General features: G+C 47.6%; 1 protein-coding gene across 2 annotated transcripts in view; it reads left to right on the top strand.

Annotated features, from left to right (window-relative positions):
- The window catches only part of BCL2 (BCL2 apoptosis regulator), a 177,412-nt gene extending 161,642 nt beyond the window's left edge, over nucleotides 1–15,770 (top strand). Inside the window, exon 3 of one of the 2 annotated variants that reach the window (XM_023241191.2) lies at nucleotides 12,727–15,770. In XM_023241191.2, coding sequence (XP_023096959.1) covers nucleotides 12,727–12,861 — 135 coding nt within the window. In that variant the 3' untranslated portion in view covers nucleotides 12,862–15,770. 2 annotated transcript variants of the gene reach the window in all.
- The last annotated feature ends 1,039 nt before the right edge of the window (nucleotides 15,771–16,809 follow it).

Raw genomic sequence — 16,809 nt, 5'->3', positions numbered from 1 at the left:
GCCATGAGACCCACAGCAGCTACCTATCATGCTGGAGAAAGGAAGAGAGGGAAAGAGGAGGGAGCCGACAGCAGGAGGCTCCAAGGCCACAGGTGGATTTGGGAAAAAGGAGGGCTGTGGAGGCCAGAGTGTGGCACAGACCATCCACACTGAAAGGAACCAGGCCAGGGGCTTATGGTAGTTGGGGTAACAGCTTCTGACATGTGTCAGGACATCCCAAGTCACATCCTAGGAGATGCAGGAGGAAAGACGGAGGAGATCATTAGCTGTGGAAGCCCAGGGGGATAGACTGCAGATGGCCTACCAATAAACTTCCAGATAAGGGAAACCTAGGGCCCGGAGTCGCTCACCCAGATCAGCACCAACCATCCCGACTTCTCATCCAGAACAGTTTTCACCCGCCTCACTACCTCCCACGTGTAGAAAAATTCATAAAAAGGAGGATAACAACTGTGCAGAGTTTTTAACCAAAGGAGCCCCACCTCCCACACACCTGTGAAGCCAGGGTTACCGAACAGTGAGTGTTTCTGTTGGATTCCATGTGGCATAAAAATAGTCCGGTCCCCTTCCTTGTGTAGTGTGGGAAATGTAATTAAGGTTTTTTTATATATATAATTGACATTTCATAGAATTCAACTTAAAGTGATTCACCTGTTGGTTTCTGGTATATTCACAAAGTTGTACAACTGTCACCGTTATGCAACTCCAGAGATTTTTATCACTCCAGGAAAAAAAAAAAGGGCTATAGCCCTCAACAGCTGTTCTTCATTCTCCTCTATCCCCAGCCCCTGGCAACCACGAATCTGCTTCTGTCCCCATGGATTTGCCTACTGTGGACATTTCATATAAACGGCACCCTACGGCACCTGACCATTTATGCCTGGCTTCTTTTAACTTTCTTTTAACGTTTATTTATTTTTGAGAGAGAGACAGAGAGACAGGGCACGAGCCGGGAAGAGGCAGAGAGAGAGAGAGAGAGAGAGAGGGACACACAGAATTCAAAGCAGGCTCCAGGCTCCGAGCTGTCAGCACCGAGCCCGACGCGGGGCTCAAACTCACAAACTGCGAGATCGTGACCTGAGCTGAAGTCAGACACTTAACCAGCTGAACCACCCAGGCGCCCCGATTTATACCTGGCTTCTTTTGCGGAGCGTAATGTTTTCAAGGTTCATCCATGTTATAGCTGAATCAATGATACGTTCCTCTTTAGGGCTGAATGATATTCTTTTGGACGATGTACCCCCTTTGGTTTATGTGTTCGTCAGTTGGTAGACACTTGGGTTGTTTTCACTTGAGCTATCCTGCCTAAGGCTGATGCAAGTATTTAGGTACAAGTTTTTGCGTGAACGTGTACTTTTAATTACCTTGGGTATACGTCTAGGAGTGGGATTGCCGGATCCCACGGTAACTGTTCAACTTTGGGAGGAACCACCGCTGTTTCTCCCAGTGGCTACACCACTTTCTGTTTCAGCAATGGGTGAGGCCCCAGTTTCTCTTCCTCCTCGCCAACACTTGTTACTGTCCATTTTTTACATCATAGCCATGCTAATGGGTGTGAAGTGATATCTCATTTGTGGTTTTGATTTGCATTTCCCTGATGATTCAGGATATTGAACACCTTTTCTGGAGTCTGTCGGCCATCTGGAGATCTTCTTTAGTGAAATGTCTGTTCACATCTTCGCTGGTTTTCTAAATGGGCTATTTGTCTCTTTGCTGTTGAGTTGTAATAATTACACTTTTTTTTTTTTTTTTTGCTTGGCGTACTTTCATACCCCACACAATATGGTAAAGTGATATTTCCCCCCCGCAGTGAAAATAGTATAGGCCCAAAGCAAAAAAGGGGCCAGGCACCAGAAAATGCAGGGCGCTCAGAGACTTCTAGCCAAAGAGGGTAGTGGAATGAGGAAGGTAAGGAAGAAAAATGAAGACACTTTCTTTTAAAGCCAAAATGCTGCAAGGCAGATTACTATGGCCTCTGCTCTGGTAGGGTCCTGCAGAAAGCACCCTTCTTGGGGACTAGGCGGGCTTGGCTAACAGTGAGGACAACAGCAAAGTGTCTCTTCTCTCTTCCCCGGAGCACTTCAGGATAAATGCGTCTACACACACACAAAGTGCTTTGGATGTATCGAGAAAACGCTTGTGCCCATTAAGGCTACTGTTAAGGCAGGAGAATATATGTATGTATACACACACACACACACACACACACACACACACGCACACACGCACACACACACACAGAAGATCAAGTGAGACTTACAGGGCAGGGCCCGTGTCTTATTTGGCTTCTAGACTCCTCAGCACCTTACAAAAATGTTTGCTTTGTGAATGAATAAGCAGCCTGAAGATGAGCCTAGTGTAGACATGGCCTTTAACCTCCCCCCTTTTGGTGTACTATGCAAACACAATGAACCAACTGGCAGGATTATTAACATATATTTAGCGCATTTCGCTCTAGAGGCATTGCCTTGCCCGTCTCCACCTACAGTCTTCTGAGGTCCTGAGCTGTTTGCACCTCGTGGTAGGAGGGACCTAAGCCCACAGGTGGCTGGGTACCCTCTCCCTGCAGTATTTGCATAGCTGGTACCCGGGGGTTTGTCTGTGTGCCTCACTCCTGATAGCGTCTCCTACCCTAGCCCGGATGGCAGGTGGGCCGGCAGAACCCCAGCCCAGATGGCAGGTAGGCGAGCGGAACCTGGGCGATCCGAGGAACGGCGAGCTCGAGTCTCCAGCAGGTGGACATACCAGGCATCCCGGAACCCGGCTCCGTGGCTACAGGATCCCCAGCACATCAGACTCCTTTGCAAATTATTTTCATTCTGTGCCCTGCTCAGGAAACAAGGAACCTTTTGGGCTTCTCATTTTCTGCCCTCCCTAGTTCCTGAGGGCCCCTGCCCGATTTGCATCCTCAGCTCAATTTGCATCACAAAATACACCAAAACTGCCCTAGACCAACTTGGGGAGGCGGGCAAGTTTTGTTTTTTGTTTTGTTTGCGTTTTTCATCTCCTGCCATTTCTCTAGCAGGTTTCTAGTTACGTCCACATGACACTTAGATTAGGTTTCATTTTTTATGTCGTTGGCCTGGGATTCAGCTGGCCCCTCTTCCCTGACACAGGGTCTCTCCAAGATCAAGCCCCACGCACTGCAGATGGCTTTGGGGGGCTGCAAGCCTGGGAGATGGAGTCACTGCATGAGTCGTGCTTGAGTTTCTCAAGCAGACAGCTGTGTGTCCTTCAGCTCTGTGCTCCATGGTGGTTGGGTGTTTTGTTCCCTTTCCTTTTCCCCCAAACCCGGAATGAATATTTTGGGAGTCAAGGCGGGTGAGGGAGGAAGAGCTCTAGGGGACCGAAGCTGGCCACTGCCAAAGCAGCTCTGATCTGGAGACGGAACCCTCAAGACTCATTCAGCACAAAGTGGCTGCAGAGGAAATCCTGCCGAGCCCATGATAAGGGGGAAATGGAGTCACTTCCTCACCAGCTGCTTTATTCAGGTAGAAAAAGTCCTCACTTCCTCGCGTGTGCTCTGCGGGCCACCACTCACAGAACCCCGGGACAGCTTGCTTCCCCTTTTGATCTCAGCCAAAGTTGGAGTCCAGAGAATGACCGCCTCCTTGGCTTCAGGGAGAGCTCTCGTGTCTGCTGTGCTCCCCGCCCCCCTCGCTTCCTTCTTTCTCTTTGTCCCACCATCTTCACTCTCGCCTGGCGATGGCTCTGCGGACTGAATCGGGAATCGGGAATCGGGAATGAGCTCATACCACTTAGTGGAATGCAAGCTTGTTACCACGGGGGGTTTTATGTTCTCCTAGATGTCCACCAACAGCTCCGGACCTTTGAGCATCCCCCCTCCAATCCTGTACAACAGGCCCCAACCTGCCTCTCTTGCCAGTGTCCAGGATTATTGCTTCTTTGCCTCCAGGCAGCATTTCCAAAGTGTGCCTTCGTAACACAGCAGGAATCTCCCTGACAGAGGAATCAATGGTCCAATGAGTTCGGAGAGTGCCGCACACCTTATCCCTGTCTTGGAGACTCAAGGCACACAGCTAGGGATGTTATTCAAAATATTTAACGACCGATATGGAACAGACGCAGACCAGTCAGATCCAATGCTGACTTAGGGTCTGGTTGAACATCACCCCTCACAGGATGATGCCAGATACTGTTGTGGGGCCTGGGGGGGGGGCGGGGGAAAGCACTGGATTTTGTTTCAACCTGCCATTTGTTAGTTCTTTGAACACCGCCCTTTTAAAAATATCATCTATTAAGATACGTTTGGAAAACCTGCTCTACAGTGAAAGAAATCCATTACTTCAGTTCCAGAAACATTTGCTGAGCGCTTAATAGATGACAGACAGAGGCTCCAGGGATCCAAAGATAAATAAGATGTGGTCCCTGCACCTCCAGGTGCTAATGGTTGAATGGGGGAAGACAGACATGTAAATAGATCATCTTTAGATTATCCAGTGAACCAGGAATAGTTGAGGATTATTTAGCTCAACCTAGGGGATTAGAGGAAATGATTGCACTGAATCCTTGAATGAACCAAAGGTAGTTTACAAGGCAGAAGCGGAGCAGGACAGCTAGGCTGGGGTCAGAATATCGAGAGCCTCAGGTGCATGGTAAGGATTTTAGACCTATGAGTGAATGTGACAGGTTTGATTCTGAATAGATCATTCTGGGGGCAAAACAGAGAGGAGACAGAAGAGCAGAGCACAAGGCTGGAGGCCGAGGGACCAGATGGGAAATGATAACGGTAATCCTGGGGAGAGAAAGTAATGAGGAGAGAGAAGTATATAGGTGATCAAATTGGTGGTGCATATACTGGCCCTGTCTGATCCCCTGGACCTTACCACTACTTTGGGGCTCCTAGCCTGGCCTCCAGCGATGAGATATGGCATCTACAGCTCTTCCTGCGAGGGCTTTCTCTGGCTTCTAGAAACCACCTGTCTGTGTACACAACTGGCCTAAAGTGCTGGGGTATTGACTCCTTCACTGGAGCAATCCTCAGCCAGTGAATGGAAGGAGATGGCGTACAAATACCCCAGCTCCCTCGCCCGTTAGTGGGATATGTTCTGCCCCTAGTTTTCCCAGCAGGATTAAGCTTCCAGGGCCAATAGCAGTTACCTGCTTGATAAGGTCATTTCATGGCTGCTTTCCCACTCCCCTTCTAGTTTTCTGGGATCATCTCCCAAATAAACTGCCAACACTCAAATCTTCTTCTTGGGGAAGACTTCTTGGGAAGTCTGCTTCTTGGGGAACCCAGCCTCAGACTGTGGGCTTCACCAATGAATTGGTGAGGAGGTGAGAAAGAGGAAAACCTCTAGGGAACAATGAGAGGGTAGGTTTCCTTGACAGCACGGGCATGCGGAAGGCAGGAAAAGAGACAGGCTTGCTTGAGGGGGCTGTGATAATTCCAGTTGGGGACAGGCTAGGTTGCATTGTTACTTCTAGTGGGGCATCACAGAAGGCCACTGGAATAGGAATCTGCTAGGCCGAGGAGTAGGTGGGTCTGGGTATAAAGATTTCTGAGACAGCATCAGAGGGATGGTATTCAAGGGCATGACAGTGGGGACGCCTGTGTGGCTCAGTTGGTTAAGTGTCAGACTCTTGATCTCAGCTCAGGTCATGATCTCACCGTTCATGGGTTCTGCACTGATGTCACAGAGTCTTCTTGGGATTCTGTCTGTCTGTCTGTCTCTCTCTCTCTCTATGTCTCTCTCTCTCTCTCTCTCTCTCTCTCTCTCTCTCTCTCTCCCTCCCCCACTCGTGCTCTCACTCTCTCTCTCTCAAAATAAATAAATAAACTTTAAAAAAAAAAAAAAAGACCGTGAGAGTGAAGGAGATTAGTCAAAGAGAGAAGATAGTCCAGACCGAAGCCCAGGGAGCACTGAGTACCTATCAGGGTAGGCAGAGGAGGAGATGCCCATGAGGAATCACGGCAGAGAGGAAATTCTCCAGGATGCAAAGATTTTCAGTGGTCTCTGTGTCCAGAGTGTCAAAGTACTCAGTAGATGCAACCTGAGAATCATCCAGTGGATTTAGCCACAGGGAGGGTATTGGTGGACTCTGGAGGGTGTTTTCAGAGGCACAATGAGGGAAGCAGCCAGCCTGAGTGGATTAAAAATGTGGGCAAGAAGGCAGCAAATGAGGGTGGGTTTAGTTGCTTATCCAGGAAGGCCAGGAGAGAGAAGATTATGGTTAAAGTAGAACAGCGTCAGCCTGGGCATTTTGAGGAGATCTGAGTGTTTATATGCCAAGGAAAAAGAGACAGAAGTAATGATGGGGGTGAAATTGTAGCTGAGAGCATGGACAGTAGATGGAGAAAGGTTCCAAAAACAATGGGAAACAGTGGAATCAGGGTGCAGCATGGGAAGGCACGGGGAAGGACAGATAGGGTGGTAATCAGTGGGTGGGCCAGGACAGGAAGCCGTGGTAATTCTTGCCCAGCGGCCCCAATTTTCTAGGAGAAGAAGGGGTGAACATCCGTTGCTAAAAGGTAAGAACACTTAGGAAAAGTGGTAGCTATTCAGAATGGTCATGGAAAGGAACAGAGAAAAGATCTGACCCTGGGTAAAGGAGGGCTGAGTGGTTTCAAGAACTCACTGAGTCTGGGAGCACCTGAGTGGCTCAGTCGGTTAAGAGGCCGACTTCAGCTCAGTTCTTGATCTCATGATTTGTGAGTTTGAGCCCTGCGTCAGGCTCTGTGCTGATAGCTCAGAGCCTGGAGCTTGCTTCGGATTCTGTATCTCCCTCTCTCTCTGCCCCTCCCCATATCACGTTCTGTCTCTCTCTCAAAAGTAAATAAATATTTTTTAAAATTAAAAAAAAAAAAAAAACTCACCGAGTCTGAAGATGGTGAATTTAGAGCAGCAGTGGTCTGCATTGTTGGGTAACTTACTTCAGGAACACTTGGAAGGGGTGAGGCTGCTGTGGAATGGAGTCAGGGTTGGACACAGAGGAAGGTCGGGGATGGGAGGAAGCATGTTGAAGGAGGCAAGGAAGAGGCGCTCTGGGAGGCAGATGAACCCACTGCTGGCCAATGTTCTGACCCATTAAGCGCAGGAGATAATAAACCCAGCTTCTACCCTCCTCCGCCGCCTCATATCTGCTTACCAGTGCATACGGTAAGTAATCTACTGTATCTGTCTAGGTTTCATTTGCCTCATCTACAAACAAAAGGGCTGATGTCTTTACTTGGCATTGTTATACCAGTGCAGATCTGAACTTCCTTGGAGGTTCCTTTCAACTCAAGGTTTTGCCATTACTAGGGTTCACCTTTTCCTTTTCCTTTTCCTTCCCTAACTTGCAGGCTGTCATGAAGAAGGGTGTCCCCTGGAGACAACATTATAAAGCCATGAAAAATAGAAAATATCAAAGACATTCTATAGCAGTGTTCGATTTCCTGTCGGCACTATCTGATTTCCTTTTTACTTTCCTCTTACTGCTGACAGGACCGTCTGCTCTGTGCAGGATACAAAATGGCAGCATGCTTTGGTTTCATTGACTTCAGATGTGCACATAGAGACACCATCCCTCGCTGGATTGGGAGCTTGTTGAGGGCAGGACGACTTTCCCCCTTAGGATCTCCCATGACCATAGAATGTCTATATCCACAGTCAGCTCAGAGGCTGAATGTAGCTGAATTTCTAATTTGTTCATATCCAACCAGGCCATATTAAATTTTCCCTGAGGCACCTGGCTGGCTCAGTCGGCAGAGCACGTGACTTTTGATCTCGGGGTCGTGAGTTCGAGCCCCACGTTGCATGTGGAGATTACTTAAAAATAAAATCTTAAAAAAAAAATTTCCCAGTGTTTAAGGAGATCTGCAAATCACCACGAGTCAGGCCCGAACTTGCAGACGTTGGTTTAGCTGTTACTTGTTTCACTCCAAACTATGTTGGGAACATCTTGCCTTGCCAGTAAATACAGAGTTCAATTTTTAATGGCTGAACATTATTCCATTGCATGGATGTGCCATAAGTTTACCTAACCAATCATATTTTCAGACATTTCAGTTCTTTTTACGTTTTACCTGTCATAACCAACCTGTGCATTTTATTATTTTTTTAAGATGAATAGCTAGGGGTGGGATTCATAACAAAAGGATAATAGTTTTAAAACTTCTGATATGCATTGCCAACTACAAATACAATTATCTTTACCTGGGGGTCCATCCATTGTGTAAGACTATCCGGGGCTCCCACCCCCAGCCCCCACCCCACCCTCTTCGGTAGAACTGTGTTTTTCTCGGTTTTTGCCAATCTGACTCCTTTGTATCTTAATATCATTTTATTTGGAATCAGATTTAAATGAAACTTCTTGAAGGGTACTGGAGGGAAAAGGAAAATTTGGAGAGTTGCCTCAAGGGAAGGGTGGGTGTGAGAGAGACAGAGAGACAGAGAGATGGAGAGAGATAAAGAATCAGGTGGGAGAGGTCCCATGACCCCATGACCAGTCAAAATGCAGGAGGGCTGAGGACACTTTTGCGGTCCCCTTGCTTGGAGTCTTGAGTATGATCTGCTCCTGCCCGCACCCTCCTGGCTTACTTCCAACTGTGCAGCAAGGGTCTGGGGTCGGAAGTCTGGCCTTCCGCCCTGGTGGGCCAGCTCTGGGTGGAGCTCAGGCTCAGACCATCTGTGGCCTCTGAATTTGAAGCTGGTGGAGAAGCGGTCTACAAAAGAGCACCCAGAGCTGGGACCCTGCTCGTGTCCTCTCTGAGGGGAGGGTCAACTGAAGGAGAAAGGCTACTCACCTCGGAACCTGCCACACACGTCTCTGAAATCTGGCGGTGCCCCCCGCCCCAGTCCAGACCTGAGCAACAGTTGTTGCGGTGACCCCTAAGTGCACAGACGGAGACTTTGTCCACATCACGTGACGATGCCTCAGGTTTTCTTTTTCCCTCTTTGTTGCTTTTAATACATAAAATGAGCATGTGTTTATTTAAAACAGCGTTCAACCTTAAACAAATAATGACAGACTGTTCAAACAGACTTCGGAAATCGCCCTAATCAGGATGTTTGAAAAAGCAAGAAGACTTTCTATAAAAGTAGCTTGTAGGACCTTCAGTCCTGAAAGCATGGGTCTGCTTTGCACTTTGCAATCAGAGATGGGCAAACCTTGGGGGCCGGATCCAGTCGTGGGGTGGGGGGGGTCAAATGATTGCCCCCCAGCCCCACACCCTGACCTAATAATTTCTGAGGAAGTATAGAGGGCCAGCGTATTATCGCCTCCCATCTTTGACCGGAACACGTCATGTGCCTATTTGTACATTTTAACTCCTTACTTCTATAGAGATGACCAAGCATCTCCGGAACCAAAAGCTGACTCCTTGGAGGGAGCTGGTAGATTGCTCCTGTGAAATGGCGGGCTCAGTAGACCCTCTGAAGGGCAGGGCAGGTTTGCAAGAGGGCAGACTAGCAAACAAGTTAATACGGCCACAAGTTCACATTCGAGGCCATGTTTGCAAGTGGCTTTGAGTCGCCTGTGTTAATCTTCACAACAACCAATTTTATGGGTGAAATAAATGAGGCCCGGGGCTGGATAATTTGTTCAAGGTCATAAGCAATAAAATGTCAAAACCGAGATTTCACCCAGACCTTCTCCCCCAAGTTGAGAGCCATTCCCAGTCACCTGGGGCTGAGTCAGCGACTCAGTGATTATTCTTTGGGTCAAGAGATGCTACTGTGGCTCATCCCACTCTAGAAATTATGCATTTCTTTATAATGCACATCAGAAATGGCCCATTAGGTCCATTAGAAGCACGGTTATTTACACGAGGGGATGGTGGTCGGGAGAGGGAATCGTTCAGCCCCAGAGAGGTAGGGATATTTGGAGGGACATTTCTTCTGCTCCCTGGTGTCAGTAGCGTGCACCAGGCAAACAGGGAGAAGATGCCAACCCCAGTTTGTCTCCGCTTCCCCCACCGTCTCAGGATGGCTCTGCCGCCAGAAAGGTCAGAGAGCAAGGGGCTTAGTCCGTTTCATATTCTGCCAAGGAAAACCCCACTGGTAACTAGAGGAAGGCTGGACCCAACCATGGACCCTCTCGATGTCAAGCCACATTGTACACAGCCCAGGGCCGGGCCCTGAAGGCTGCCAGGCGTCATCTGGGAGGTTCCAGCCTGCCCATCCCTCAGCGAGAGCAGCATGGAAGGGTGGGCTGTTAGGTGTTTCCAGCTGTGTCTGTGGGATCCTGGGATGCACTTTACAAGAAGCAGAGTTTCTCCTGCCCATAAATCTGTCCTGACCGCTTCCTGCCCCATTTATCCCTGATTATATACAGGGAAGGTATGTTCCTTGACAAGCATTCATGATCATTACTTCAGCTTTGTGCTAAGAACACTAAACACGTATTTCATTTATGTCTCTTGCCTTGCTTTTCTAAGGCTCCAATTTAGAAAATGCCAACAATAGAGCAGAAAAGAAGAAAACCCTTGCGCCCTCTCCTGGTAGCAGTGAATCTAGTGCATCTGAAAGTACAGTGCACCCACTTGCTGGGGACCCGTCACTTGTCTAAGGCTAACTAACTCATCTTGTGTTAATCCGACCCAAGCTGTTGACACGCTAAATGGACCATTAGGTTTTCTGTGGTCCGTGATCAGAGTTTCTCCTAACCCTTCACCCACGTGAAGAATGGGCGGATGATTCTTTATGGTGGGGACTGTCCTGTGCGTTATAAGATGGCGAACAGCGTCCCTGGCTTCTCCCCACTAGGTGCCAGGAGCACCCCTACCAAAAATGTCTCCAGACATTGCCTAATGTCCCCTGGGGAGCAAGATTACCCACTTGAGAACCACTGCCCTAAACCCTTCTCTGACTTCCGTGAATGGTGTTGCCGATCACAGGGCAACCAGGGAGGGAGTGGGAGTGCCTCATCACAAACCCTTTGTGCCTGTGGGGGGCGATTTTGATGACGGATCAACTGGGTTCACTTCTAGGAATCTGTCCCCCAAAAGCAACTGAACAAGTAGACAGGAATTTATGTACAAAAATGTATCATAATATCGTTTACGACCGCAAAAGTTTCAAATAGATAACCGGTTAAATCAAGTACAGCATATATGCAAAGGAATACTATACAGTCATGAAGAATAACCATGGAAATCTATATTTAATAACATGGGAAGTTCCCCCCAATGATGCCTTAAACTCTCACCTTCAGGACTACTCCTAAGATTCCCAAAGGTTGTTACGAACAGAGGGAGTAATTTCAAGTAGGCAGGGTAAGGATCTGGTGAAGCATTGGGCCAGAGACCGAACTCGAGCCGGTGATTGAATTCAGAAAACTTTAAGTGCTAGTTGAACAAATACTCATAAACACCTACATGTATCAAAACCATGAAGGGCACTGGAGAGACAAAGCTGGTACCTGGTTCCTCTGTGCAGTACTTACCCTTCACAGATAGAAACACTGAACATTGTCACAGGTACCTCCACCCGGCAAAGCCAGAGCGTTGGCATGTTACCGTCTCACGTGATGAAATCGTGTGCTGTGATGCCACGTTATTGGGAGTAATGTAGAGCTATGTCTTGTTCTCTTCATGTCTGAATAAATCACACCAGGCAAAAAGAATTTCTCTTACCGTTTTATATATTCAGATATATTAAGAGAGTTGTCCAGATACTCATTGGGTCCAACAAATGTCCCCCGACAAATCTAAGAAATGAGCATCGAGTGGTTGATCCAGTGTGAAACAATCCAGAGAATGTCGTTATGACGTACTGCAGACCCAACTTAGATGCAGCAATAGGAAGGGAAGATAGGAGTCGTCCTCTTTTCTCAGGGACCTGGGTCTGCAGTGACACATAACGAACTGACCAGAAGTGACCACGTGCTTTGCAACGTGCACAACTCGAGTTAAGTGCAGGGTGGTGGTCATCCAGCCCGGCCTCTCCCGGAAGAAACCCCGTGACAACTTTTTTACCCAGGGAGAACTCTGTTACTTTGGAGCCTAGGCATGCCACCAAGGGAGGCCACCCTGTGTGTGTCCACCGCACCAGCATCCGGACAGAGCTGCTGTGAGCCGTAAGAGGACATCAGCAGACCGAAGAGCACCGGTGCGCCTCTGGGTTCGAATCCAGTCGCTGCCATTGATTAGACAAATCCCTTAGCCTCTGTGTTTCCTCCCCCCTCCCCCAGTTTTTCCCCCCTCTTCAGAACAGAAGTAAAATGACTCCATAATACTGGTATGAAGGATAAATCAAATGATGCATTTGAGACATTTATTACAAGTGCCTAGCATACAGCAAGCATTCAAGAAAGGAACAGACTCATACTCAGTGTTTCTCATTATTTTTAGGATTGGCCATGCTAGCTAAAATTGCAAAGCCTCCGATAGTTGCGAACAGCCTTTGCCGTTTTATTTTTCTCCTTAGCACTTAGGAATCTCGAGTACACTCTAGGATGCATTTATTTTGTTTACTGTCTGTGGCCCGCGACTAGATAAAAGCTTGGTGAAGTAGGAACCTTCAGTCTACATCACTCACTGCTATGTCTCTGTGGTACCTGGCCCGTCAACAGGATCTCAACGACAGCGTCTCGAATGGAAGTAAAAAGAGTGGGTCTGAATCACCGCCCCGAAAGAGCGTTTTACTTTTCCCTACGCCCTTCTGAAGGTGCCCCGGTCCTCTGGCTGGATGCCACTCTCCCTGTAGGCTGGCACCCTGTGCTCTCTCTCTCTCTCTCTCTCTCTAATTCTGTTTCTTTTGTCTCCCCTTCTCTTCCCCGCAGGATGCCTTTGTGGAACTGTACGGCCCCAGCATGCAGCCTCTGTTTGATTTCTCCTGGCTGTCCCTGAAGGCCCTGCTCAGTCTGGCCCTGGTGGGGGCTTGCATCACCCTGGGTGCCTATCTGGGCCACAAGTGAAGTCAGAAGGCCTGCCACAAACAAATATGCAAAAGGTTCACTAAAGCAGTAGAAGTATATGCATCGCCAGTGATGTCCCATGAAACGAAGCCGTGGTCTCTTAAAAACAAAACCTAAAACAAAACAAAAACAGCTTTCGGGCTCAGCGTCGAATCAGCTATTTACTGCCAAAGGGAAATACCATTTATTTTTTACATTCTCAAGAAAAAAAAAAAGATTTATTTATTTAAGACAGTCCCATTGAACCTCCTGTCTTTGGAAACCCTACCGCCAATTGCCAAGCCCCACCTGGGCAGCACCACCTGGCTCTCCTGTGCCTATAAACACGGATTTGTTTTCCATGTTGTTGGCTGGACTGACTCACCATCTGAAGAGCAAACAAACTGACAAAGGACTTGACTGTTCCAGAAGCCGGCTGTTGGAAGTTAGGAAGAAGGTGTTCATTTTCCTTGCATTTCTTTGCCTTGGGGGCTGCGATATTAAGAGAGGGAAGGCGCTCGGCGAAGTCCATTCTTCCTGGCCCGAAGAACAACACACTCTGCGTATGGTTCACATGGTACAGACCCAGTGGGGAGAAAACACTGGGGAACTTCAGATGGACTTGGTACCCACCAAGATTTCCACAGCGAAGGACAGTGATGGGGAAAATGCCGTTAAACCATAGGAAAGTATTTTTTTAAGCTACCAATTGTGCCGAGAAGCATTTTAGCAATTTATCCAATAGCATCCAGTACCTTAAGCCCTGATGTGCATATTCATACATTTTTGGATACACTCCCCCCCCCACCCCCCCAATACTGGCTCTGTCTGTGTATGAAACCGAATCCTCCCGAATGCGAGGAAGTGAACGTTTCGGTGACTTATCCAGAAGCATCAGGCCGCCACAAGTGCCTGCGTTTCCCTAAGAGGCCACAGTCTGAAGCCCTGCCTTGCCCCAGCTCGGAGGCCCCGTCCTGGAACTGAGCCTGGGCACTCGCTGGCCGGCTCCAAGGGTTTTAAACAGAGCAGTGTGGTCTCCGAATGTCTGGAAGCTGACAGAGCTCAGAATCCCACTGTCAAGAAAGAACCGTAGTCGGCCTGGGCCTGTGGCCCTGGGCCCTCCAGTCGGGCCCTTTTCCCTCGTGGAGCGTGCAACCTGGAAGCCGAGGCTGTTAAGACGTTGATCACCGTGGAGGGGAGGAAACAGAGGCACTGCGCCTTTCCCGGCAGAGGGAGGTGGCCATGCCGCCACCAAAAGGAAACCGGGGAAAGGAGACAGGTGTAGCGCGTGTGCGGTGTGGCCGCCGCGCATGCGTGCTGGCTGCGCAGTTGAAAGCAAGGCTTTAAATGACTTTGGGGAAGGTCGTAAATCCTAAAGAAAGCGTTGAAACGAGGTGTCATGGATTAACTGACCTATGTCTATGGGATTACGATGTAAAACATTATCTTGTCATTGTAGTTTGGGTTTTTTTTGGAAACCTGACAGAGGGAGAAAAAAAAAAAAGTTCCAGGTGTGGCATGTGGGAATTTATCTGTACCTCCTGGGGCATTAAAAAAGAAAAAAAGAAAAAAAAAAAAGTCAGTGGTGAAAACTCTAGAGACGTAGTAAAGAAGTGAAATCTCCAGCTAATAAACTAGAAAATATTTTTTCCAGTTTAGAATGGGCTTTGAGACATTTATGGAGTAAATGTGGCATTATTGCATTATATACCATTTATCTGTATTAACTTCAGAATGTACTATGTTCAATGTTTAATGCTGTGGTTGATGTTTTGAAAGCTGCTTTAAAGAAATACATGCATCTCAACATTTTTTTAAAATTGTATTTAGTTACGGCCTCTACACTATTTGTTAGCAAAAATTACCATCTTTCCATTTGGGGTTTTTGTCTCAATTCTTTAAAAGCATTTCTGACAAGGAGAGAGAATCCCTGGGTCTCAGCGACGTGAAAACCCCCTGGAGCGTGCTGGCCACTGAGGGAGATTGCTTCAACCAAGTTATGTGCGTTTCCACGTCAACAGAATTGTTTATTGTGAAGGACGTATCTCTTGTCCCTTTGACCTTGTTCCTTGAAGGTTTCTTAGTCCCTGGGCAAATCAGAATCTAACTCATATTAGTTAGGACGACATCCATGTTTGGTTAACCCCATGAGATTCATTCAGTTGAAAATCCAGATGGGAAATGACCAGGGGATTACATTCTGGCCACGATGGTTTGATCTTTAGAGGGTTGCTCTACGTGGTCTGTTTTGACACAGATCCATCCAGAGCGCTCCTGCCCTCCTTCCAGAGGGCCCGTCCCATGGCCGTCCTTCGGATTCTTCCTGAAATGCAGTGACGCCCGCGCGCCACCCTGAGAAAGCAGGAAACCCATGGTATGAAGCCAGAGCTCCCTGGCAGGCCTCAGGGAACCGGATGATCAGACCTTTGAATGAGTCTAATTTTTAGGCGAAATACTATTTTCGGAAAGGTTTACATTGTCAAAAGCGATGAGTATGGAATATCAAATCCTGTGCTGCTATGCTACCAAGATCACTTTCGTGGAGTCAATTTGCAGTATGCTCCAAGTAGCGAAATCCTTCAAGCTGCTTTCGAAGTTAACAGTGAAGAACATGGACATTTTTAATATAAAGACTGTCTTTTGTTGTTGTTGTTGTTGTTGTTGTTATTGTTCAAAGAGGATTTGAAGAGTATTCTAAAAATGTATATATATATATATAAAAAAAAAAGGTCATGGGGGCTAACTTCTGGCTGGTTTTCTTTTGCTGTGGGGTTTTGGTATCTGGTTTTAATGGTAAATGTGCCTGGCCACCTGCCCCCAAAACCGTATAGTATCGTGGCTTCACTTGCTCTAAGAGTAGTTGTTGCATTTTTCTTGTTCTTAAAAACATGTTAGAAGCAATGGACGTATATAAAAGCCTCAACTTGTCATTTTTTCTTCTTTCCTTCAATGCCTCCATTATTTCGCGATCAGACAACAGAGAACCGTTCCCACCTATCTTGTGTTGAGAAGGGATACACACCTGAATTACCGGTCTATATGTTGGCCAAGGTCAGGGTTAAAGAGAGCACATACATTTTCCGAATTGGGGTCCAGGGCTCTAAAAAAAAACACACAAGGACAGGGGTGCCTGTGTGGCTGAGTTTGTTGAGCATCCGACTCTTGATTTCGGCTCAGGTCATGATGCCAGGGTCGGGGATCGAGCCCTACCTTGCATTCCGTGCAGAGCATGGAGCCTGCTGAAGATTCTCTCTCTCTCTCCCTTCCTCTGCCCCTCTGCTCCTCTCTCCCACTGTGCTCTCTTTCTCTAAAAATTAAAAAAAAAAAACACACCACAGGGGCACCTGGGTGGCTCAGTTCGTTGAGCATCCGACTTCAGCTTAGGTCATGATCTCATGGTTCGCAAGTTTGAGCCCCGCATTGGGCTCTGTGTTGACAGCTCAGAGCCTGGAGCCTTCAGATTCTGTGTCCCCCTCTCTCTCTGCACTTCCTTCACTCTCACTCTCTCTGTCTCTGTCTCTCTCTCTCTCAAAAATAAAAACATTTTAAAAAACCCACACAAGGTGAAAAGCACCCAGGAACCACCTGGGTCCTCCTGAGCTCTTGCTGCACGAGCACTCTGAAGGCTCAAATGACAACTGACGTGCTGCACAGCACACGGTTCGTCTCAGGTGTTGCAGTGGCTGAAAAGTCTTGTAAGTTTAAGATTTGAAGTAAAGTCACATTGCAAATTAAGGAAGCGCCTTGCAAAAAACAAAAAAAAACACCCCAACATTCTCTGCCTCAGCTGACTTCTCCCTGCATATTCAGATCGGACCTTCCATTTAGATGTGACTTTTATTTCATTAGTAAACGTTTATTGTTTGTCATCTAAGGACCTAGTCCTGGCCCAATATGGGAAATTAGGAAGTGATTGTAAGTCAAGAGGAGTTAAAATAATCAGGATGAAATGTAAATAAGTAGTTTATG

Source organism: Felis catus, chromosome D3 (assembly GCF_018350175.1).
Source record: "Felis catus isolate Fca126 chromosome D3, F.catus_Fca126_mat1.0, whole genome shotgun sequence".
Taxonomy (NCBI): Eukaryota; Metazoa; Chordata; class Mammalia; order Carnivora; family Felidae; genus Felis; species Felis catus.
This window is presented reverse-complemented; position numbering and strand designations above follow the sequence as displayed.